Source organism: Emydura macquarii, unplaced genomic scaffold, assembly GCF_026122565.2.
Source record: "Emydura macquarii macquarii isolate MOO-44397 ecotype Brisbane River unplaced genomic scaffold, CSIRO-AGI_Emac_v2 contig_2975, whole genome shotgun sequence".
Classification (NCBI taxonomy): Eukaryota; Metazoa; Chordata; order Testudines; family Chelidae; genus Emydura; species Emydura macquarii.
Window position 1 is genome coordinate 1,356,434 of NW_027133112.1, and position 25,210 is coordinate 1,381,643.

General features: G+C 39.4%; 1 protein-coding gene and 1 long non-coding RNA gene across 3 annotated transcripts in view; one reads left to right on the forward strand and one right to left on the reverse strand.

The window, feature by feature from the left end:
- The window catches only part of INO80C (INO80 complex subunit C), a 35,860-nt gene extending 11,489 nt beyond the window's left edge, over window positions 1-24,371 (reverse strand). For both annotated transcript variants that reach the window (XM_067569950.1, XM_067569951.1), the window contains exons 1-2: window positions 23,853-24,371; window positions 1,644-1,754 (exon numbers count right to left, since the gene is read on the reverse strand). In XM_067569950.1, coding sequence (XP_067426051.1) covers window positions 1,644-1,754; window positions 23,853-24,062 — 321 coding nt within the window. In that variant the 5' untranslated portion in view covers window positions 24,063-24,371. The remainder of the gene's footprint in view (window positions 1-1,643; window positions 1,755-23,852) is intronic.
- LOC137167700 (uncharacterized) lies at window positions 6,287-10,871 on the forward strand. Its single transcript, XR_010924170.1, has 2 exons — window positions 6,287-6,430; window positions 9,692-10,871. It is a non-coding gene; the product is annotated as an uncharacterized lncRNA (long non-coding RNA).
- Window positions 24,372-25,210: the final 839 nt, after the last annotated feature.

The window sequence follows — 25,210 nt, forward strand, 5'->3', positions numbered from 1 at the left end:
AGCAATCAAACAGCAACAATTGTCAAGTGCAAATGAACTAAACTGCATGTGAACTGGTGACTTATAGGAGAGAGGCTGTAGATCCCATTATCAATCCCTTGATCCATTCAGTTACCAGAAGATGCACAGCACCTTGCAGCATCAGGACTTAAATTCAGATATTTTGGTATCCACAGGTAAAGGCCAACTTCCTCCTTCCTGCTTTTTTATTTTTTAATTAGCAACCAAAAAATCTCTTGTGCAGTGAACTAACAGTTTCTCTTTTTTTGGCATACTTTTAAAAGGTAAGCATTATTTGACTTTTTTATTTGCAATGAGATTAAATTAAGATAAAATTATTTTAAAAGTCAGAAAAATTGTTATTCACAGCTTGTGAAGATGTGGGTTCAGAATAAGCCCCTAGAGTTTCCCTCTGATTAATTTTTGTGCCATGGTAAGACAATTCTGTGAAGTTTTCAGTACAATTTTACAGTAATTCTGCAACTGTAGTGATAGATTCTGTACATACTTCTATTTCCTGTCTGTGAACATCACATTTTCAGTTCAGATATGGTGAAGTTCACCTGAGACATGGAGGGCTAACACAATGCATCTCCACTACCCAAATCCTGAACTCAGGCTATATAGAGAGGCTCTAGGTATGTAAGGGGCCTCTGCATAAACCATGCACCCCAAAGAGCTGGTGCCTAGGGGAGAGGTCAGAGGAGGAAAGGATGTAGTGGACTCAGGGGGGCAAATTTCATACCTCCTGCCCAACCCTTCTTGGTAAACGACACAAAGCCTGATTACTTAGGCTTTATTCTGAGGGATGGTTGTGTTTTATTCATACATAATTAAATTACAGGGATCAAATCTTCCTTTCTGAGCAATGGTTTAGGACCAGCACTCTGAGAAGGTTACTGGTCCAAAGAACTTTTGTACAGTCTGTCAAAGATGTCCTAGCCCCGTCAGAAAGCAAGACAGCACATATTAAACAAAAACAAAAACCCCAGCACAATCACATTAGCAGTTGTTTTCATCTTGCCATACCTCTACCCGCAATTTAATTCTGACATTATTTTAGCAGCCTGTACTTCACAAATTGCTAGAAAGCTGGAATGTCAAGATTTTAGAGAGTATTGAGTATTTGTTTCGAGTTCTAGTGATTGAGAGAATGCCCACTAACATTATTTTGGAAATGAAATTACTGAGGGGAAGCAAAATGCAATCACTAATGACATGATTGATTTTTAGTTCCATTATTTTGCAACCTGGTGAACAAAAGCCTCATGCACTTGATTCCCAGATTTACAATGGTATAAACTGTTCATTTTTAGCCTTGGTGGCTTGTGAGATACCAGGCCATAAAACCATTACACATACCTTGATCTAGCATCAGTGCTTTTTTGGCAGAGGTCCAGGACTGAATATAAGTCTTGCCTTTGGACCAGTGTCATTTTCATCTTCTGTAATTTTATGCACTCTTTGGCCATATCCTGGCATGGATTTTGAAGCTGAAGTTCTTTAAAATTTATGGTATGATATGGTCCCTTGACTTGGCTCCTAATCTTACTTTCTTAATAGTAATATTAACAATGCAGTAATATAGTATCTTGGTTACTATTTCATAAAGTTTGAGAATTCCTAGTTGTTAAAATACTTACAATGAAGTTTGGATCCTTAAATGGCAATGGTTTGATGGTGGCTTCCATTGGCCCAGTACTGGGATCTGCGGTCATAAATTTATTCTCGTTCATGGCCTCTGCTCCTACACTCTGCAGAACAAACACACCGTCATTGTTTATTTGTTAATCTGAAGATATTTAAAAGAAAGTGAACAGATTCTTTGCAAATATTAACTTTTCAATCCATTTGTTGTGGAGTAAGCCTTTTTGAAACTTTGAAAGTGTTACCTGCCATTAGTAGGTGTTGCATTAAAGGGGACACTGTCAGGCAATTAAGGACCAATACTTAAAATCTGGTAGCTAAAAAAAAATTAAAATTGGGAGAAAGGCAGAGGGGAGAGGGTTACCGAAGCCTATTGAATAGAAATGCCATAGGTTTTCTTTTAATGCCACTGAAAACCAACCTGAATAAACTCAAAGAGAGCACATGAGCACATGAATGGACAAAAGTATGTAACATTTGTTTAAAAATGTGTGGTATTAATAAAGTGTCCATATGAACACAACTTCAAAATTTACAGTGGGCTTTTTCTAGAAGTTCTTAATCAATCTTCCCTCTATCCTTGACTTCAGTGAGAATAATGTCTAAGCAAGGGCTGAGGAAAAACTGATTAAAGACCTTTGTATTAGTTCCAAAATATGAGTCTTGCAAAATTCCACATGCCCATTGGCTCTGGGTTAGATTTTTGGGGGGAATGGGTATGTTCTTTGTTTTTTTTAAAGTCATGATTGTAAGGAAGAACAAGGAAATGTGGGTCTAGGCTAGTCAATTTTTGTGATAATTTTACAAGGCTGATGCATTGTTTTTTAAATCTCGACAGTGCCTGTTAAGTTTCCATTCAGTCTGTATCACAAGTGATAGAAATATAGCAAATACTAAATACACAAAAATTTGCAGGTGAAATCCTGGCTGTATTGAAGTCAATGGAAATTTTGCTACTGGCTTTAATGGTCCCAGGATTTCACTCCCTGACTCTATTTTCTTGAAGACCAAAAGGACTAGGTAAAAAGCTAAGAGCACTTATAGAACAGGCTGATGAGTATTTCTATATCCTGCCCATACACTGATTGTGCTCAAACTATAAAAACTCTTTTTCCATAGAAGACATGCATTGCAAGACATTCCATGCTGATACATGCTCTTTTAGATGGTATGCAAGGTTCACTGATGATAGTGAATTACACAAATGCACCTAGAAGATGAGAATATATATCTAAGGCTGTGATCTGGCAAACCCTTATGCATGTGATTATAAAGGGCTTATTTGCATGCTTAGATAACCACATGCATAAGCAGTTACAAGCTTAGGACCTAGCTGAGTAAGTTAAACACTCATTTGGGGAAATATATCACTCAGTTTCAGTGACAGATTTGTTTTCTTCCCCCTCCTTTTTATATGGCATTTCCATTACTGGAGGTTTGCAACCATGGTGGCCTATTTTGTACAATGATCTGCTAATCTCTTTGTGGATAAATAATCCCTTAGATCCACCCAGTATACCACATAATTCGTCCAAGATCTTTTTCTGCCATCAACGTGCCCTTCCACTGCCTGTAAATATGCATTGCCTATTGAACCTATTAAAATGTGCCCTGAAATTCAAATAATTCTGTTCATAAAATTTCTGACTATTGTTTGCCGAGTTTCAATCATGTCCTGGACTTTTTTGTTGGTTATTCGGTCTATCCAGGATATTTTCAGAATTCTTCTATAACAACATAAATCAAAGGATTGTAATTTCTTTATTATTGTTTGAATGTCTATATTTTCACAGCGGTAATTTGACACAGATCAAACGTAAGTTTTTAAGAGTTAGGAATTTAAATCTTTAGTCTTTTTTTAACTAATCAAACAGATTCATGAAAGAAAAATTTGAGCATGTTGAGTAATGATGCAGTCAATAAGTAACACTGAAATTAAATATTCTGTGAAATATTTTAATGAAATTAAAAATTCAACAATTATAAGAACATTTTGTTTTTCAAAATTACATGAGGTCTCAGCTGATGAACCTGTACAACTGGGAATACTATCATTACGATGTCAATCCTACTTCCATTAAAGTCCATGGCTTAAACCCAATTCTGCTCCCATTACGGACAGGGCAAGTAGACCCACTCATAGGAGAGGAATTAATCCAGAAACAGAAAAAGAAAAACAGAAAGGGGAAAAAAAAAGAATAACCATTTGTGTGTATTTATGGAGCAGCAAAGAGAGAGTCCCACTCCTCTCACTCCTATATGGCTAATGATACTGAGTTGCTATGTCTCAACCTCTCTTTCTTACCTTGACCAAAAACAATGCCATATTCTTACAAATATTCATACTTGCAGCACATAATTTTAGAAGCTAGTATTTCAGGTTTCAGGAGCAATCATTACTCTCAAGTTATTCTTGAGAAAGTTAGGGTTGAAGATATAAAATGATTCTTGATTAAAAAAATCTTCTATCCTGCTGCAACATCTCTTTTCTGCCTTTTTGTGTCACTGTAAAGTCTTTATCTGAAAGTCAGTACTTGCAGATTTCCTTTTTTAAACAAAAAATTGTTTTCTTTTAGTTTTGTATGTATTTGTTGTTAGATTATAGAGCTGCATGAATAATTGATTTTTTGGTTTGCTGGCATATCTGAAAAATTTCATTCAGCTCTAATTATAATTCAGTCACCAACTGTTTTTAATAAATCAGTTAATCAACATAACTGTTAAGTGGTCTCCTGCAAACTATTTTCTACAAAACTTAACTTTTGAGTAGGCATTTCAAATAATGCCTTAAGCACTGGTCCAATATTTAAAGGCAAAGCAATTCAAAATATTCAGAGGACATGAGATGGAGGAAAGAGGGTATTATTACAAATATAAGCCCTGATCTGCAACCAGGTCTGTGCAGATAGATACCCATTTGATTCAGTAGCGGTTCTCTGCATGGACACAGGACCTGTCTAAATTCAACTGCAGAATCAGGGAATTTGGGCCCAATCTTATAAACACTATTGGGTCTAGTGTTTGACCTGAACGGGATTTTCACTCACAGTTGGAAATACTACTCCCAGCAGGGGTGCAGGATCAAACCCTTAAGGAATTACAGGTTCTCAATACTTCTCAGGATCAAACTGAAAATGATGATCAAAATCTAAAGTCCTGGTAACTGTGAGATAAAAACATAATTACAAGACATGACAATCTCATACAATGAACAATCATCACTGATTCTATTAAAGCTTTAACCTACAGCAGTACTGGGATGAAAGAGGACTATTTAACGTAATGTTCCTGTCTTTCTGGAAGGATGTAAAGGAGTTTCTCTGAAACACAGTTTCCAACATAGGTTATATTCTTAGAAAGATTGTCTATGCTACTATCGCTTGAGTTCCTCTAACTGGAAAGCCTTTCAGATACCAGTACATCATACAAAATTCTGAATTAACATCCTCACATTTTAACTACCAGTCAAATATTTTCAACAATTCTAAAAATTGTTCCAAAACATGCTTAAAAATGTCAGCGATTTAAAACACAAAAACTATAATCAAAATCACAAACAGCACTTGTTTCAGACTATTATTTTAGGTTTCAAGAGGTGAAATAAACATTCAAATTAAGTTTGACTAATATGATCCTGTTTTCTATGCTACTTGAAATTGAATAATATAATGATAAACAAGTACAAACCACTGCTTAGAACCTGAAAGACCTCTAAAGATAATTAGTGCTAAAAAAAGGTATCCTCTCCTATTCTAACATTAGTGGAACAAGTCTCTCAGTCAAATGGTGTAGCTCTGCTTTGGATTTAGAGTTTAGGGCAATAAAGAATTGCTCACTTTCTTACCTTAGTAAAACCAGAATTTAGAGTGGGCTTTGTTCTCAAAAAGCTCCTTTGTCTCGATTTTATTAGGCAGTCAGGTTTTCAACAGCACAATGAGGAAGTGTGTATCTCAAAGAGATACATCCTGCTCAATGTGTGCTGCTAACCCTGTATCACCCAGTGGCTAACTTCCCTTTCCAGCTAAATTCACATCTCCTCCCCAGTTTACCTCAATATACACCCAGCATTTAGACCATAATAACCTAATAAATACCAAGTACTTTGTCATATATTGTAACTGGCTGACAGTGTTTGCCGGAAACAGCCTAACATTAGCAGATGTTGATTCTGCTGGGAAAGGATTAGATAGGTTTTTCTGACTTGGGCCCCAGTTCAGCAGAGATTTAAGCACATGCTTAAATCCATCCCTATTCTATGAGACTTAATTATGGTTTGAGTGCTTTGATGAATAGGGATGGACTGCTGTCCAGTGAAGGAGATGACTTACTGTCCCTCTTGAATAAAAGAAAGGTAAGAGGCTGGAGGAAGAGGGCCTCTGGCATAGGCAGAGCACTCCTAACAAAAATGGCCGCAGGAGCAGCCGAGTTTGAGGAGCAGATCTGAGCTGAGCTTTGTTACCTTAATGTTGGTTTCTTTGTTAATAAAGCCAAACCCCAGGAATGAGTCTAGTTTGGACTCTAGATAACATCTGGACTGTACTGGAAGAGCAGGTTGGGAAAGCTGCCTACTCGCACATTAGTTTCAGTCATAGGTTTTGATAGATTTATTCATTTTTCTACATATTTTGTTCCAGATTCCCTGCCTCTGATGTATTATATGTCACATCTCATCCCCAAAGATTTCTTCATCCATCTGGTTTAATTTTGGGATAGGACAGCAGAAACTTTTAGAACATGGAAGCAGAACTCTTTGTTTTGGCTGTTTTGAAGTGGAATCAGCAATGTGAGTTTTTGGGGAGGACTGTGTTCCAAGTCTAATTAGTTTTTTGTGAAATTGCTTGTCTGCATTTTAAGTATTTCTTCAGCAAAGCTACGTAATTCTTTAACTTTAAAAAAGGGATGAAAATTCCATATTGGAATAACTGATTTATGGTGACAATTCATTTCTCAATTCATTTGGACACATTTCATTTTTGTTTTGTATTTTATAATTTGGTTTCAACATTATTGTAGCATTTTGTGGAAAAAAATATTTAAAATAATTTTTTTAACAGAAACAACTATACATGCACACACAATGTCCTGTTGCTGAACACAGGGAAACTGGTGATATGGCTTGGAAAGAAACTGAATGTATACCCTATTGTAGGTAATTTATTTGATCTTATGCCCCCTTTTGTTGGATGTTATAAACAGTACCTCAATAATTGTAATTCCAAATGGGAGTACTTCAGGAAAAAAATTCCAAATCAGATCAAAGTTTTGGTTGTAAAACTTTGACCTAATATTAAACTCTAAGAAATAGAAAGATGGGAACTGTTTATGAAGGAGAAACAATATTATAAAACATTACTTTTTACCATAGTTATGTTGAGTAGTTCAGCAATAAATAAAGATAATCTTCCATGTAGTATTTTTGTTTTCATAATAATTCTTATTGAGTAATTCTTTTAGTATTATGGTTTTGCTTCATGTAAACAGCCAGTGGCTGTAGGGCTATGCTGAACAGTAAAGAAGCTTTGATGCTGGATCAGGCCCTGGAAGTCAATGGCAAAATTGCCATTGACTCCAGTAAGCACATGATTTGGCCTGTAGAGGGCAAATTTGTCACTGACCTTTGTATAATGAAGTTCTTACTGTATCGCTATAGTCATGTTGGTCCCAGGATATTAGAGACACAAGGTGGGTGAGATAAAATCTTTTATTGGACCAACTTCTGTTGGTGCGAGAGACAAGCTACTGTGTAGTTCAAAAAGCTGGTCTCTCTCACCAACAGAAGTTGGTCCATTGTCTCTTTGGTTATTACATTAGTTTTTAGATAGCTGACTCCCAATACTTCTCTTTCAATCAGGAAATTTTGCATTGGAATTCTGAAGTTCATAGACTTCCCTGTTTTCAACAATTCTTGACTGATATTGTCCATTTCCTGCGAGCCATTTGATTATCTATTGCGTCTTTGGGGTATAGGATACACTTCAGAGCTGTGATACTCAACTTGTCGCATTCTCTCCAGGACTCCATAGTATCCTGTGAAGACCCTGATAATATTGATGTAGCAACTGGTCAGGGAACAACTTGGTAATTAAAAACTGAGGGATGGGTTAAATCTGTATTTTCACTGGTAGCCAATTAAGGTAAAGTAGAACCTCAAAGATCCGAACACCAGAGTTACAAACTGACCGGTCAATGGAACACCCTGTGAAACCAAAAGTACTGTAAGCAATCAGGCAGCAGAGGAGGGGAGGGGGAGAAAAAAAAGAAAGCAAATACTGTGCAGAGCAGAAACAGTCCGGGGTCTGCGCTGTTCTATAAGCCAGTGTTTCTCAATTGGTGTTCCGTGTAACCCTGGGGTTCCGCGGGAACACTGTTAGGGTTCCGCGAGAAAGTGACATCGCGCCACAAAGAGCAGCTGTTCTCCGTGCCACCGAAAAAGGGAAGATGTCCCAGATTTTTCGGTGGAGGGTATCGAGTATGAGTGTAATTTAGGTTCCGCGGGGAAATTTAATTGAGAAACGCTGACCTAGTTTTTTGTATATAATTTGCTTATTTCGACATTTTTTTTGGCCCCATATGTAAAAATACTGTTAAGAGTTTGGGGGGTTCCGCAATTATTTATCGAGTTCAAAAGGGTTCCGTGGCCAAATTTAACTGAGAAACACTGCTGTAAGCCAGGGGCGCTGTTTCACCGCCCCTTCCCGCGTCCCCACTCCGAGCCTGGGAAAGAAAGCTGCAGCAGCTGAGCAGTGCAGCTCATGCTGCAAGGAACTGAAAGTTGCATCCTAAGCCTGGCCTGGGGCTAGAGTGGGAGTCAGCTGTGCTTTGGAGTTTTAAAGGGTCACAGCCTGTGCACTGATGCGGCCCAAGCTTTGCATCCAGGCTGCATTCCTGGATCCTGCCAGCACCTCTACATGTGCAAAGGGCAGGGGAGGGAGGGGTGCTGGCATCTGGCTGGCACCAACCCCCTCTCACGTGCTGCCTCTGGAGCGCGGCGAGCAGCGCACCAAGCAGGTGAGCCCTGGGGAGAGGCAGCTGAGGGATAGGGCTTGTAATGCCAAGGGTGCAGGGCAGGCCTCCCCTAGTTCAACCCAAAAGCAAGAAACAGAAATAGGGCAGGGAGCTGCTTGCAAACCAGGCAGTGCTGCCAGCTGCCATCTTTGCAGAGATCTCTCTCAGCCTCAGTTGGAAGACAGGGACTGCAGGGTACTGTACCATAACGTTTTGTTTAGAGTTACGAACATTTCAGAGTTATGAACAACCTTCATTCCCAAGGTGTTCGTATCTTTGAGGTTCTACTGTAACTGAAAAATGCATATTAAAACACACCAAAGTGTCACTGGCTGATAGCAACAATGATAGGAGCAGACTTCTCAAAACAGGGAATAGACTTTGAATGCCAGATATTTCACTAAGTCCCAACTAATACTAATCATACTGTAACATTTATTAAGCTGTTTTAATATATTAGCTCTCACTTTATAACAAGCTTGCTACAGACTTTCTTGCATTCTGAATATTTAATTCCTTTAACTCTGAGTGATGAAGTGACTTCAGTGACTGAAAAGTTGAGGACCAATACTCCAGAAGAGGAAAATTATCACTATATATCATTGGAGACGATGTGTGGGGGAGTCTGTCACAATTAGATGAGCTTTATTCTTAGATAAAATGATAGCTTTGCAATGTTGGTGGTGGGAAAATTTAGAATATTGGATTCCCCAAAGGAAATGCACTAAAGTCTCAGTAGAAGCATCAGGATGGAATAGTAGCACTCCATCCTGAGGGTCAAAATTAACACCAACTATCCATTTCTGTGACAGAAAAGGGGATAACTCTAAAGATGTATTCAGTAGTATGGGGTCCAGGTCCATGACTAGGGCTCTTAGGCACTACAGTAATACAACAAATAAATAATAATGCACAGACAGAACAAGTCTTCTCCATCTGGTTGAACTGTACTGGTTCTTGGGTTCAGGGGAAAATGTTTCTTCTTCTTCCCTATTGGAAAAGGAAATCTGATGTGATTCCCCTGCCTTTTCTTTTTCAGACTTCTGGCATATATTGGCTTTTTAAGAACACTCTTCTTTCAAGAGGATCAAAGGATTTCATGTGCTTATTTTGAGTGAGGGAAAGAACTGAGAACTAGAGAGCTCAGCTTGAGACTGTTCACATACCAGGAGAAAATACTGCATTTATACAGCAAGTTTTGTTCCGAAGAATACCGAAGAACATCGTATACTAAATACATAAAGAACCTCAGAAATGTAGCCACCTCTGAAGTGGGAGGCAGTAACGAGACTGGCAATGGGTCCTAAGTACAACACAGAACAATAATCTTCTAAGCCACAACCAGCTAGTAGTATAGGTAGTATGCTTATGCAAACAGTATAAATTAGCAGTAAATCCATTTAAGTCAATGGAGTGTCATTGTTGGCACCTCAGCGTAAATAAGAGGAGAATCAGGGCTCATATTGCCAGCTCCTGCTCCCATTGACATCAAAGGCAAAAATTCCCTTGGGAGTAGAACTGTGCCCAAAAAACCCACAACAAAAAATAATACTCCTGCTTAAGTACAACCTATTTTCTTCAAATACAGCTGGTGTACTAGTTAGCAAGGAAAGGTGAAGGGGTATTAACAAGATGACAAATCAGACTAGTTTTGTTTTGTTTTTTAAAGTGACCTGTAACTGAAAAGCAGTATGACCAATTTCCTCCAGACTTTCTATAAACAATCCCCTTTGCTTTCAGAGAAAATACGGCAATATTCAAGCCAAACCATTTTTCCAAGCCAAAGTTACCAGGAGGCTAAAATAGGCTTTATACTGGAAGCTGACTGCTGCCTTGGCTGTGGAGAGGTAACTGTCCCTCCCACTCTTCCCTTTAATTTTAGTATTCCAATAAGAGTCTATTGAAGTGGATGCTTCAATTATGGAGGAAAAAAGCTTAACACATTTTTCATTGCTGATGCCTGAATATATTTATAAAAGCCTTGAAAAAGAATGGGGAAAAAAAATCTGTCCTACCCCTACCGCCTAACAGCTGAATGGTTCAGCTGAATATGAAGTGTTACTGCTATGCAAATTAACTCAAAACAGGTGACTGGAGCTTAGAAGTAATTTAGTTTGCTGTAAAAAGTATTTTCTTGTTTGGACTATGGCATGAAAAAAATAGTTAAATTGAAATCTAAATAAATAAAATGAAAAAAGGTTTGCACACTTTAGAGAAAATGATCTGTACCGTATTCCTTCAAACTTTTATACTACTGTTTTGAGATGTCTTGAAACATCTCATATTCCATCTGCCTGAGAAAGGCTGACTAAAATTTTACTCATCCACTAAAAGATTGAACTGTCACAAAGTGATGGATAGCTTTTCTATATTCTCTGTAGAGCATTTCAATATCATAGACTTCAAGTGCTCTTGATTAAAGGGTGACATACTCATTTAGTGTCCTGTCACTGTCTGAGCTTCAAATCACTATCATTCACCTACACTGGTGCTTTCAGTGACAAAATACCTTACCAAAATGTACAAAATACTAATTACTTTAGTCACTTAGATGGAGGTTTAGAATACCCTAAAGCAAAGCTCTATTACACTGCATGAGGGTTTGAATTTAAAATTAAAAAGCAGTCAAATAGAGGATAAGATTTTAATTACATTTCTAGTCCTCAGTCTCTCAAAACCTAGAGGAAAAAGAGCCAGTAATTTCATGAGACAAGAAATCCCTTTTCACTGGTACAGCTTACTTTTAAAAAAAAAAAAAAAAAAAAAAAAAAGGAAAAAAGAAAAAAAAAACCTTGAATTTACTTTGTTCTTTTAAAAATTATTAAACTTTCAAACACAGAAACAGACTGACAAGCTTTAATAAAAGCTTTGGTTTCTTCTCAATAGATTTCAGATGTCAAACATATTTTTCCATTTAAAAACTTTCAAACACTATGATGGACAAAGTTCTTAAAATTTGCAGATATTTTAAGAAAACACCATTTTCTAGGAGGGAAGAGCCTCAATAAAATGTAATTGGGAAACAACCGTGGGTAGCTTCCCACAATCCCAGGAAAGCTTGATTCAATTTGCATTTGCCACAAATCTCCCTTCAGCTTAAATGACTACAAAAAAATCTCTCACTTTTAGATTTCATTTGGTGGGTTGGGACTATTTCTCGTATATAACATTTGACAGTTTTCTTTATTAAGAAAATTGTATCGTATTACAAATTCAGGAGCTGAATAACATACTAAAGAAGCTCTGGAGCTAAGAAACTTGGGATATATAGAATGAAAAAGTAAAGTATAGGATACTACTTAAATTACCAAGAGTAAGACAGAGCCCAGTAATCAGAATAGTTAAGGTTCTTTGAAGAAAAAATAATTCTCCTGAATTGTTACATTTTAAAAATAAAAGCAATCATACAAATGATTAAAGATTATTCAATTAATAAATTTGAACTGAATTTTTAACACACTTATCTGTCTGTATGTTTCTATGAACAGAAAAAAAACCTCTCATTGTTCTAGTCTAATCTAGGATTTAAAGAAGCTAAATTCCATAATAAAACTCTTTAAATCTATCATTTTACATATTGCAGTTCTGTTAAGGAAAAAGGATACATCACCATTTGTTGATGTGCCCTCAATGTCATAACACTTCTTAGAGAGGATATCAAAATCCCACCAACAAATAATGGATTGCAACCAAGGAAGGAGATGAGAGAGAACACTGACTCTAATATCATAACCCATCTGCCCTAAAAAGTGTTATGTAAGAAAACAATAGAGAAATAAGGAAAAAGAAAGCCGAAGAGTATTGATTATTAGGGCTGGCTAGAAAACAAACAAAAAAAATCAATATTATGAAAATTTTTTGAGGCTTTGACATATGTTTAGTTCCAATGCAGAATGTAAATAAGACCTGTCGAAATTTTTCATCAAGAGAGTGAGCCACCCCAGAATAGCTTTGGCTGGTGGCTAGGACACTTACCTGGATGTGGGAGTCCCTACTCCAAATTAGGCAAAGACCCCTAATTACCTAACTACTGGCTATTCTTGGGTGTTGCTCATTCTCTTTCTCTCCTCCCCAGCACCTTCTCCCTCCTGGACCCAAGAAATTTCCCAACAATTTTTTTGTCAAAATTGATATGTTTTCACAAAACATTTGTGTTTCTATTAAATTGTATTTTTTGACAGAAAAAAGTTCCTGTTAAATTTTTCAACCAGCTCTATTGATTATATTCCTGAAATTAGCAACCAACTAGTCTCCAGTAAAAACTGCTACATACATCTTACCAAGTTCCTGTCAGAGCACATGGACCTTCAACTAGTGACCAAACCGAACCTCTCCCAGGGTTTTATCTTAACTGGTAATTCAATTACAGTAGAACCTCAGAGTTAAGTACACCCTGGGAATAGCGGTATTTTGTAACTCTGAAATGTTTGAAACTCTGAACAAAATATTATGGTTGTTCTTTCAAAAGTTTACAACTGACCATTGACTTAATACAGCTTTCAAAACCTTACTATGCAAAAGAAAAATGCTGCTTCCCCCTCTTTTTTTTTTAGTAGTTTACATTTAAAACAGTACTGTATTTGCTCCTCCTCCCCCACAATGCTTCGTGGTTGCATATTTCCAGTTCCAAATGTGCTGTATGGTTGACTGATCAGTTCGTAACTCTGGTGTTCGTAACTCTGAGGTTCACTTGTACAATAAAACAACATAATCTTCAGGCCCTTTCCCACCTTAGTTGTTGTTTAGGCTTTTCCTTCGGTCCTAGCTCTTTTTTCACTCCCTGGGCACATCTACACTGCCACCACGGCAGGCATTGATGCAGTGGCATCAACTGAGCAGCTCTACTGGGAGAACGTTCTTCTGTCAACTGAATTAGTCTACATCCCCAAAAGGCGGAAGGCAGCGTGGACAGGAGACAGACACTCCCACCACTTTCTTATCCTCTTTGGAGCAAACTGCACACTCTGCCAGTATGACTCAGCAGTAATTGCAGTGAGTCTTAATGCAGAGTTTTAGCATTAGAGCCTATGGTAATTTAGGATACTTCTACATTGCAAAAAACCCCAAAAACATGGCAGTGAGTCTCAGAACCCCGATAAACTGACTTAAGCTTGTGCTATGAAGCTAAAAACAGCAGTGTAGACATCCCCACTCAGGCTGGAGTTCAGACTCCAAAACCTGGTAAGGGGGTGTGTCTCAGAGTCCGAGCTCCAGCCAAAGCAGGGACACCTACACTGCTATTTTTAGCTTTCATCATGAGCCCCATGGCCTCAGTCAGTTGATTTGGGCTCTAAGACTCAATACTCGGGGATTTTTTGCAGTTTAGATTTACCCTAAGCAGAAGATTCCTTCATTCCTGCACAGGCACAAACCCAGCAACACACTAATATGCCCAAAACATCCTGTGCATCCCCCCCACCTTCAATCTATCGTCACATATGAAGCATTTCATTCTTAAAGCAATTTACAGTAAAAAACAAAAACCCACCACACTGCCCTTGAATTTCATGTCATATACTAATTCTTCTGACTGACGAGTGATACAAACTTCAAAAGAGCTTGCCAAATGTGTGCCACATCATGGATGAATAAGATACTTGTAAGAGGTCAATAAAAGGAACTACATGTCCATTTTTATAATTTCTAATCTTGGGGCTAGACAGTATATAATGAAAGCTACTGATATTGGGGGCAGGGAAGTCTTTTTGTACATTCACTGAATATTGTAACTCCCCTCCTTTACCTTCTAAACTCACAAACCCAAAAAGTAAAGTAGGCCTTAAACCAGGCTTCTCTTCTCTGAGTATCATGGAAAATGTGCTCCTGTACTCAGCAAAACTGTGGGGGTAGTACCTTTGGGAGACTTAAATTTTCCTGGATAATGAGAAAGTTGCTAAGTGAACAGAGATAAACACCAAGCAGAGTCTAGTTTAGAAGAGAATAGTGTCACACAGCATCTGTTGTGAACTACTTTGCTTTCTTTATACAATAAAATGCCATGTTATCTGATAATATTTCCAAGATATGCTGCTTTAATAAAATGTAAGGATTGAGTAGCAATAAAATGCACCTCAATATTTTTGACTGAGTTTGAAGAATTGCCACATATCCTGAAAACAGCTAGACAGTCCTGGATTTTGAATATGTCTTGCATCCTGATCGCCTCTTTTGCAGGACATAATAAGAGAGAGCTGTGAAAAGACTGATTGTTCCATTGCATCAGAATTAGTGAAGTATTTGCACTCATTTCAAGAATGCAGGTGAGAAAGAAGCAAGGGATTTTGATTTTGTGGAGGTTTTATGGGATTTTGTAAAAAAGCTCCCACAATAAAATATTTAGCCTGGCAATTAAAAAAAGAGAGGATATGCTCAAATTGTGAATCAGAACATTTAGAACTATAAAGATTATGGAGCTAGATGGCCCCCAAACTGGGACCTTTTAAAAAAAGGCTGTAGTTCCTGGCTGTACTATACTATATAAAAATAGTGACTATTCCAAATTCTGTTCTTTTCTATATAATACACTGTTTTGGGAATTGAGAGCAATTTTGAGTTTTAAAAAAACCAGAATAGGTAAATCCCACGTTGATTTGATATGGTAAGGATATGAATGAGCCAACTCGTTTTGTGATAAAGGACACTGTAACCACTTGACGTGTAACCTGGATCCATGCTGCCCAGACTTACCTGGAGGAGGGGGGATTTGCGTCATGACTCACTACAAAGTGCAAATCAATCCCCCTTAAAAAAAAAAAAAAAGAGTAGAAAGGAGGAGTGAGGGTAAATAGGACAGAAGGGCTGACAGTTGTGGGTGCAACAAATGAAGTTTCACAGGACAATATCACTTTTTTTTCTTCCCACTTCAACCCAGATTCCCCATCAGGATGTTGAATTTACCTGAGGGCAACTAATGTACAGCTGAGACCTAAACTAACAGTTTATCTTCATTTATTCAGTCCAGAACCATCAACTGAAATGACACCATGGCAGACTAAAAACATTTCTAACTCTCATTTTAAAAAATGAGCTAAATTTGGGCCCTGAACTTCCTGAGTGTATCTAGATATCTAATTGTTTTCACCCCATCCCAGTTTAAGTTTTAGTTCATTGTGCTGTGAAGACACTACAGTTAGAAGCAGCTACGGTAATATATATTGAAGTTCTTATATATTGTTAGAAACTAGCATGTCTTAAAATTGAGGATATTACTATTCTGCATGAGCAATGATATAAACTGTATGATTACCATGCAGTCTATCAATTACTGTGCTAGTCTCTGCAAGGACTTTCAGAGAGCTGTCTCAATCCTCTGGTCCCTCGTCTATCCCTTCTCCCCCTTCCAAAACTATGTTTACCTTTCCCCCCAGGTTTCACTTCCTAAAAGACAGACAAACTTTGAGTAAGCTGTTTTCCATATGCGCAATAGCCTATCATAAGATATGTGATTAGCGCCCAGATGGGTCCATGTTTAGCAGTCCAATAAATAGACAGTCATTATCAAGGCAGGAAGCCTAAAAAAATTGATCTAACTTAAAGTTATCCCACATTGAAGGATTTACCCCTCAGGACTGCAGATATTTTTAAAGTGATGGTATTTAAACAAAACTTAGATTTTTACATAGTTCACACATCAGGAAGGTGTCCACATGGAGCCTGGGGAATTCTCCCCATAATATTTTCTCTCTCTGATGAAAATTGATGAAACATAATGCACATGAGACACCAAAGTGTTTCTCCCTCTATTAATATAAGCGTATAAAGACATAGTATTTGCCATATTGAAAGAAACCAATGATTCAGCTAGTTTGGAATCCTGTCTCTGGCCTATAAAGCTTCAGAGGCAGATTTAAAAAAAAAATTCCAAAAAATGTTTCCCGTTCATTGTACAGTAATATGTCAAGTGGAGAGAAAATTTCTTCTTGAATGCAGCTGACAGTTTATGTCCTGAAGCATGAGGACAGAAAGCCTTTGTAAAAATTTTCATAGCAATGTAACTACAGATATTTGGTCTTCCTAAAATGATAGAATATGTGGAACTTTCTGCCACATCTTACTTATCCATTAGTCAAAAAAATGATTTAATTTTATCTGTTCTCAATTTGTGTTTTTATTTAACAGAGTATTTTTATTATGGGGCAACATAAATGGCCTCCACTATATCATTAGCTTATAATTTTGTCACCATTAAAAACAACTTTGTCCTTTATTTAGTTGACCGTTAGTTTTTCCTTACAATTCTCAATAAATTTCTATTGTCTCCAGAGAACAGAGAGAGGCTCCCCACCCCCTTCTGCAGATAATTTAGCACCAATAAATATATATGTGGAATGTAATCACAATATGAATTACCCAATGGATAAAGTCCCTGCTTTGTTTGCTTCTTAATACAAAACAATTAAGTTCAAAACCCTATTTAACTACAATATTAAAATTTCTATTAACTTCCCTACTCCAACATTAACATGTTTACATAATGTCTATCACTTTTCTGAAGCAAAAACTGAAATGTTACCCAGTGCAAGCCTGTAACATGTACTGAAATGTGTAAAAGAGCAGTTCAGCTATATAAAGCTACAGTATCTAGATAAATAGCCACACTATTCCCAATTGTCTTGTTAAACTTGACCGTTTTAAACAACTAAGCTGATTCTAACATGGCCATTTTTATGAGTGTCACATCTTAAGTGAACTGTCTTTCTAATGTGTGAAGTGTTTTGAATCAAATTTTCTATACCATATCACTATCATATCTCCTCTTACTCTTCTCTTTCAAAATCAGATAATCCTAGTACAGTATTATCTCCTTCTGATAGAAACATCTAATCATTCTCCTAGTCTTTTTCTGAGTCTTGTGTATTTTTGTTATGCATCACGAAATGAAGTGCAGCAGTAGCAAAATCCTGCATAGATTTTAAAAGATATTTCATGTCCATTAGCTAAAGTAAATTAAACCTTATGCTGGGAGAAGCGGAGAAGAAAGAGGGTGAAAAATCTGACACCAATTTACTGAGATCCACAGTAAAATTAATACACATGTGCTATGATATAGTGAGAAGGGTGAGAGCACATCTGTGTTTATTCTCAATCTCAAATCAAATCTCATTTAGGTGGGAGGGCAGGGGGAGAGGAATAGCATTTCTGTGGAGTTGGCATGGGTTGATTTGGAAATTCACATACTTTTGTGATTACAGATACTCTAAATCCTTCAATATGTGACAAATGTCAAGCAAAGTCAATTCATAGGCCTCCCAGCCTTGATAGTCCCCCTTTTAAATGGACTAGTTTTAAAAATTATTCTCCTTTTCTATAAAGCTAAATTAAAACATTATAATCTTGGCCAGATGATATTACAAACATTATTGATAAGTGTTTATTAATTATATGTTATAAACATAATCTTCCTTTCACCAAGGATGTGGAGGGATGCTGGTTCTTTAAGAGTTCGGATGAATTACACAACCATCAACAAACAATATCTAAGAACAGTCCTGGTTCTCATTTGTGGCCCACTAGAAAAGAAGCTGGTCCTTGGGAGAGCAAAAAAGGAACCTGCTGGTATTTAATACTCATGTTTAATATTTGGCTCTTCACTGTCTGCTTTGTTGCAACACCTAACTTTGCAAGGCGTTCCAGGGCTTTGCTTTGACTTGGATTTAAAGGTACGATGTTAGAGTATGTTAGCTAGCTCAATCTAACTAACATTGTCTAAAACTCTAGCCAAGACAAGATAATCTGGGCTAAACTGATTGAGTTGACTCGTGAAAGCCTAGGCTTTTCTTCAGAAGGCATTTGAGGCTTTTGGTATTAATGAGATGATGCATCTCCTCCATCCTTCCTTCTGGACAGATGTGGATGTGACTGAATTTGAGAGAAGGAAGTTGAATTCCTCATCCCAGCAGTCCCTAGCTAAGCAATGCACCTTTCCCCAAAATCTGCCACTACATCCAACAATGTAGACATTTATATTGACTTCACACAATTCTAACTAAGTCAATATAAATTAACATCCCATGGGAACACTTCATATCTTCCAAAAGGTAGATGTTCCTTCAGGCTGCCTGCGGACTTAGGGCTTGTCTACACTTGAAACAATACAGTGGCACAGTAGCTATTGTAGTGCTTCATTGTAAACACTGCCTACACTGATGGGAGGGTAATCTCGTTGGCATAGATAATCCACTTTCCCGAGGGACAGTAGTGTCTACATGGGGTGTGGATTTTTCACCATTCTGAGCAACGTAGCTGAGTCAACCTAACTTTATAGGGTAGACCAGGCCTGAGATAGACATTGCTTTATCAGTTACATTAAGTTCATATTTTTACAGTTATCTTAACAGCCTTAAGGACTAAAGAAAATTTTTTTTAAAAATGAAAGTTTAGGCTCCAGAGCAGAATGATATGACAGCTTTTTAAAAATCAACAACTACATAACCATTTACCCACGTATTATATCTGGTGCCCTGATATCTACTGTGGCAATGGGTTGTTGAGAAACATGATTTGTTGTTTTTCATTTTAAATTTCCAACTATAAAGGAGAACTGTTGCTCACTGCAGATTACAAGCAGAGCTAAATGTCTAGAGCTAGATACCTATCTGCAGTCCAGACTTAAGTGCCAAACTGTGTGAAAGCGTGGTGCTTAGGATACACCTCTCTCATCAGCATCTCCCCTTGGTTAGCTTTGGTTGCTCCATGCCTAGTATGGTGATTTTTGTGGATCCCATTCTAAGTTGCTTATCTGCAATTTTCCAGATGCCTAAAACTTAGATGTTGCAACACTTAAGTACCTTTATGGATCCAGGTCATTGTGCTTAAAAAGACACCAGCTGCCTGGAGCCCAATGTACATTAGGATTCCCATCAGTTCTGCAACTGATGGAGCTGAAACAGCAGCAGCAACAGTTGTTTTTTATTTAGCAAAAAACAAAAACAAAACAAAAAAACCCCCACCACCAAACATCTCATGTAAACAACACCTAAATGAATGGTGCTATATCAATCAATAATATAAGCACAATGATTTCCTATTGGTTTCCATCACTACTTCACAAGCACATTAATCCTCAATACTGAAAATACTGAACTGCAGCAAAATTTAAGTATTTTTCAATGACAGAACAGTGTGGGAGGAATAATTTTGTAAGGCTAATAAAAGTGATGTAATCAAACTGCAATCATGCTTTCCTGTAAATTCATTTTTAATTCTGCATTTGGTAAATACAGGGCATTATTTCCATAAGGGCCGTCTCTTTTATTGCAGACATGACTGACGAGCATTATGTGCTGTGGCCTTCCAAAACAAACATGACTCAATACCTTTGAGTCAGTAACTCATACAAACAGTGAACAATATTTTGCTTTTCATGTTTGTGAGACATAGATGAATTAAGGTAAATTCTCAATTTGTACTCTAGGTCATGTATTAGGTAAATATAGTTCAAGTCCAGTGCAGAACTGCACGGATATGTAGCACTAAACCTGGTCCTCCTTCCAGGATGCACAAGAGCATACAAATCTACTTTCTCATTAACCAATTATTGTACCAGACAAAGTTGATCCTTTTCTTTTATAAACAAAACTGTATTTGCTCTCATTACTTTCTTTACGCCATTTTTTAATTTGTTTGCAAACTATAGTTCAACCATACCAACATTCTTCCCAGATCAAAAATTGTAGTAGCTACTACTCTACAGCGTGCAAAAGGGAAAATAAGACATTGTGGCTTGGGGACAATAGAAAAATTGTTTTTGTTTAATTTCATGGAGACTGAGTCACAGATGTTGAAAAAAGTGCAAAGCACTAAATGTGAAACACATCTATAGTGACAAGGGCCAAGCACAAGGCCCTGCACCTCAATAATTATTTCCATGATTCCCAAAACTGTGCTGAGTGCTTTAAAAGCATATATGAAGTCAGTTCCATACCCTAAGAGCTTGTAATCTAGTGCAGACATTTACACAAGTGCATAACATATGTACTATTATATGTAGTATTGACTATAATTTGCTGATTTAAACTGGGGAATGTAAATTCTACTTTTTCTCCAGCTGTTTCATAGTGTTGATTTCTTTACAAGAAAACCATTCTATATAGAAATGTGACTAATTATAAACTTGGCTTGTGAAGTTTTTAACCAAGTTTTCAACTTGGAAAGTGAATGGTCTGAAGAGTACTAAGCATTGTCATAAAACTTGTTTTAAAATTGGATTGTATAAAAGATGTATCTACTTACCAGACCGTTGGACAGGTGAGTCTCATTCAGTTAAGTTTTTTAAAAAAGTCCCAGAGTGATCAGCTAGTCAGCAAGCAACTTACTCATAAAAAGAACAGAAAAGTTTACAATGTTTGTGGATACATTGATTGCTTACTGGCTGAGCTACTTAATCAGATGGATACTCATGAAGTAGAGAACTGGTTGATGACTGGTTGCATTATGATTAGCTTAGAGAACAGATTTATTAAGTGTTTCATCTTGTCTGAGACCAGCTTATGCATGAATACTTTTGTAGCTGTGTAACTAAAAATTGTAGGGTTTTTATGGGGCATGGGTAGAAAATGTTATTGCTGAAGAACATGCCAAATGATGAGTATTTCTAACTCTAAAAATTTACAAACTTCATTTCTAGATTTCTGTTTTAAAAGCCCTGCAACATGGTTTCTCTTCCTCTGTGTGAGATACAAAGAATGTGGCACACTGCACAATTAGTCAGCACTACTGTGTGCGATGGTCAGTTAGACTGACAGTAGATTTTTTTCATCCCAAGTGTTAAGCATGCTGTTGGTGGAACTTAAGCCCCTGAGCGCCATTGTGACTTTTTGTTCATAATGTGACTGACCCCGCACCACAGAAGTCAACAGCACACTTTTATATATGGTGCTTCATACACTGTGTAGAGAAATTACTTCATCTACCAAGGCAATACAGCTACCTCAAGGGAGGAATGCAAAAACTGTTAAGCACACAATACGACAACCCAATCTAGGAGAGGAAATGAAGGTCTGTTTCATTTTACTAGCAGCTGCCTATTGGCACACAATAAATCTCAAACAAAAACAGATAGTTTGTAGAAAATATCAACATATAAAATATACTCTTAGGTCTTACCATCCTGGAACATCCAGAGTGCTCCAGATCACTAGCCACAACAGCCCTTAAAAATGGTTGTCAAATGTGATAATGGTTGGCAATCATTTTTAACATTATTGTAGTTAATAGCCAGTGTTACAAATAACTGTGGGCCATGTTCTCTCTGCTTATAGATAATACCACAGAAGGGGAAAGGAAACTCTGTAAATGCCACAAGCTGAACTTATAGGAGTTGCAGGGACGCTGTTTAGCTGAGGGAGGCTTTACTATCATACAGAGGGGAACAGGGATGGTGGTCTTCAAGTTGCAGTTAGAGAATCTGCTGGGAATTCCAAAGATGTCCCTATTGATCTCATGGCTTTTGTGAAAATAAGCAACCCTACTGGCAGCATTGCTCACTTAGAAGCTGTGCTATCACTAGAGCTAGTCAAAAAATGTGAAAGTAGACACTTTTCTATGAAAAATAAGGACAAACTTTTCATGGATAAGTTTCCTGTTTTTTGACTAGCTCTAGCTACTATTATGCCTCTTGAAAAGGGGGTAGAAATCTTAGAAGATATATTCCATTCACAAAGCCTACAGTGACTCAACTCTTCAGCATTCACATGTAAAGGTATCTGTTTGTGCATGTTCTATTGACCTACTCCCCATTTAGTAGGTGTAGCTGAAGAGATGCATGATGATTACAACTTCTAATGACCGAGATACACATACATTGGTTTTAAACATGCCTTTATTGCATCTACGTGAGATTACATCCCTTAGGCTATGGCTACAGCATGCAGTTAACCCAGGTGATTGGCACCCAACTTAGCCTCGCTCAGGGGTGCAGTTCCGCTCCAAAGCCCTATTTGCATTATTGTGTCCTCACTATTTCTGCACTCACCTGTGTTTATCTGGGGATATATCCCTTGCTATTTTGTGCTGAAATACTCTAGGATTCTTTCCCAGTCAATTGAAGGAAAACTCATCTATCCTTCAGGCAGACTGTGGAAAGGCACTGGAAGACTAAATAATTTCTTTGGCCTACCTCTCCCTGCAGGCTTCAACCTGAGTTAAAGTGAAACCAAGGCTCTTACTCATGCTCCCCAGGGAGGTAAACTAGCCCTGGTTCAAAGTACCTCCAAACCCAACTGAGAGATTTTTCAGTATAAAGAACACGATTAAGGCTGAGCCATAGTTAAGTGTGCAGTGTAGATATACCTGCAAATACAGATGAGGGTGGAGGATGAAGGCTTTATCATTCTAGCATTATATACAGTTTTGGTAGGAAAGGGTAAATGAGAAGGGGACTGACACAGGATGACCAGACGCCTTGAAGGGAAACTCCAGATCAAGCAGAACAATTCCAAAAATCCACTAAGAGAGGATTTATGTGTATATGTGAGACGCACGTCAGTTACCAACTCTCACAAACTGCCTTCAGGGAAGATGGCTGCCACAGTGGGGTCAGGGAAACTATGGGTAGAGAAGGGAACGTGAGGAACAGAAGTGGACGGAAGGCAAGCACAGGAATGTGTGGTGAAGAAGAATCAAGGTGCATGGAGGTCCAGGAAATAGAGGCTGTAGGCAAGAGACGGCTGCAGTAGAGGAAAATGTGGAGGAAGGAAGGAAGGAAGGAATGACACTCCTGCTATCTCGCTCTTATGTGGCACTTTTCGTCTGCAGCGCGCCCAGTACTTTACACAGGAGGGCAGTATCTTGGCTGCCATTTCGCAACGGTTACCCAAGAGGCTGGTGGCGGCCGAGACAAGAACAGGCCCTAGCACTGGAGTCCCCACCTCGTGCTCTGCCGGCCAGGCCAGGCTGCCTCGCCCAGCTTGATGGGGCGGAAGGCAGCACAAACGAGCGCTGCTTGGCACGAGGAGGCGGGCGGGGGCGTGGCCGGAAGTTGGGAGACGTCTCCCAAGGCGGGGGGAGGGGACCGGGGCACGCTCAAGCCTGACTAACGTGGGGGAGCTACAACTCCCTTCCTCCCCCCCCCCCCCGCTTTCGTGTACTCTTCCTACGTGCCGTCACTGCCCCCGCCCACTCCTCCCCTGCACATGCGCACGCCCCTCCCACTCACTACTATCACTCCCTCCCCGCGGGCGCACACGGCGTCGGGCCGCTACCTGCTGGGGGGCGTTCGGCGCTGCCGGCACCTTCTTCTTCTTGCTGGGGCCGAGGCCGCTGCCGTTGCCCGGGCTCGCGGGACGCTTCTTACTGCGGGCCGCCGCCCCCAGGCTGTTGGCCGTGGTGGCCATCTCATCCACCCCACCCTCTACAGCGAGCGGCGGGCCGGATCCGGCTGCGCACGCGCCGTTGGGCCTCGGCGCGCGCATGCGCAGTGCGGCCGGCTGCTTGCTTTCCGTGGCGACTTCGCTCCCCGGCCTCTTTGCGAGAGACTCAAGGGCCGGTTCAGCCTGCTGCGCATGCGTGACTCGGCCGGCGGGGGTAGCGCTCCTGCGCGCTCCCCGAGCGTTGAGAAGGGGAAGCTGCCCGGCGCCCGCTGCCTCAGGCTACGTCACTCTGCGTCCAACTGCCCGGTCTGTAGCCGGGGCCTGCTCGGTGCCGGCCGGCGGCCGTAGCGCGCCCGGCTGGCGTTTGGCGAGTCTCCCTCGCTCCCGCCTTCAGGCTTAAGCCCAGATTTTGGGCGGCCACGTGGGGCAGGGCAGGAGCAGACTCTGGTCTGTGCCAGGCAGTGCGGGCAGCCCCTGGCCTGAGGGCGGGTCTCTACTTCAAATGCTGCCCTGGCGCAGCCGTGCCCGCGGAGAGCCGCAGTGAAGAGGCTCGGACACCAGCTCCTGTCTGCGCAGTTACTCCACCTCTGCCAGTGGTGGTAGCTAGGTCGATGGGAGAAGCCCTTCTGTCAACGTAGCACTGTCTACAAGCAGGGGCTGCCCGCTGAGTGATGTACGCCGAAGTAAGCTTGCAGTGTAGACGTGGCCGCAGTATGTTGCTTTTACTTCGGGGGACTGTTTTGAGGGTGGGTTGTAGGCACATAATGTGCCCAGCCCAGTGTTCCTCTATTTAAGCAAATACTGAATTGTTGGTATATCAAGGGGCCAGATTCTCCGGACACAGGGGCTGGTTCACACTGACTGTGCGATTCAGCGGCAGTCGGCGGGAGTTACGCAAACTATGCAGAGTAGTTTGCGTAACTGATGTCGACTGCTCTGCTTCCCTTCTGCATGCTGTTTACACTATGCAGCGCTACAGTACTTGAGGGGGTGGACTTACTCAGTCGACTTCCTGATCGATGGAGCGGGTCTCACTGAGCACTCAATCGATCCTGAAAGATCGATCTGGCAGCGGCGGTTTTGCTGCCGTCCCTATAAACATAGCCACAGCTGCATAACCCTGTGTATTTCAGTGGAATTGCAGTGGGAGTAAATGAAAGAAAATCTGGCTCCAGTTGTGATTTAAAACCTTATTTGTAGTGGAATTCTAACCATGTTGGTCATAGGGTATTAGAATGAAAAGGTGGATG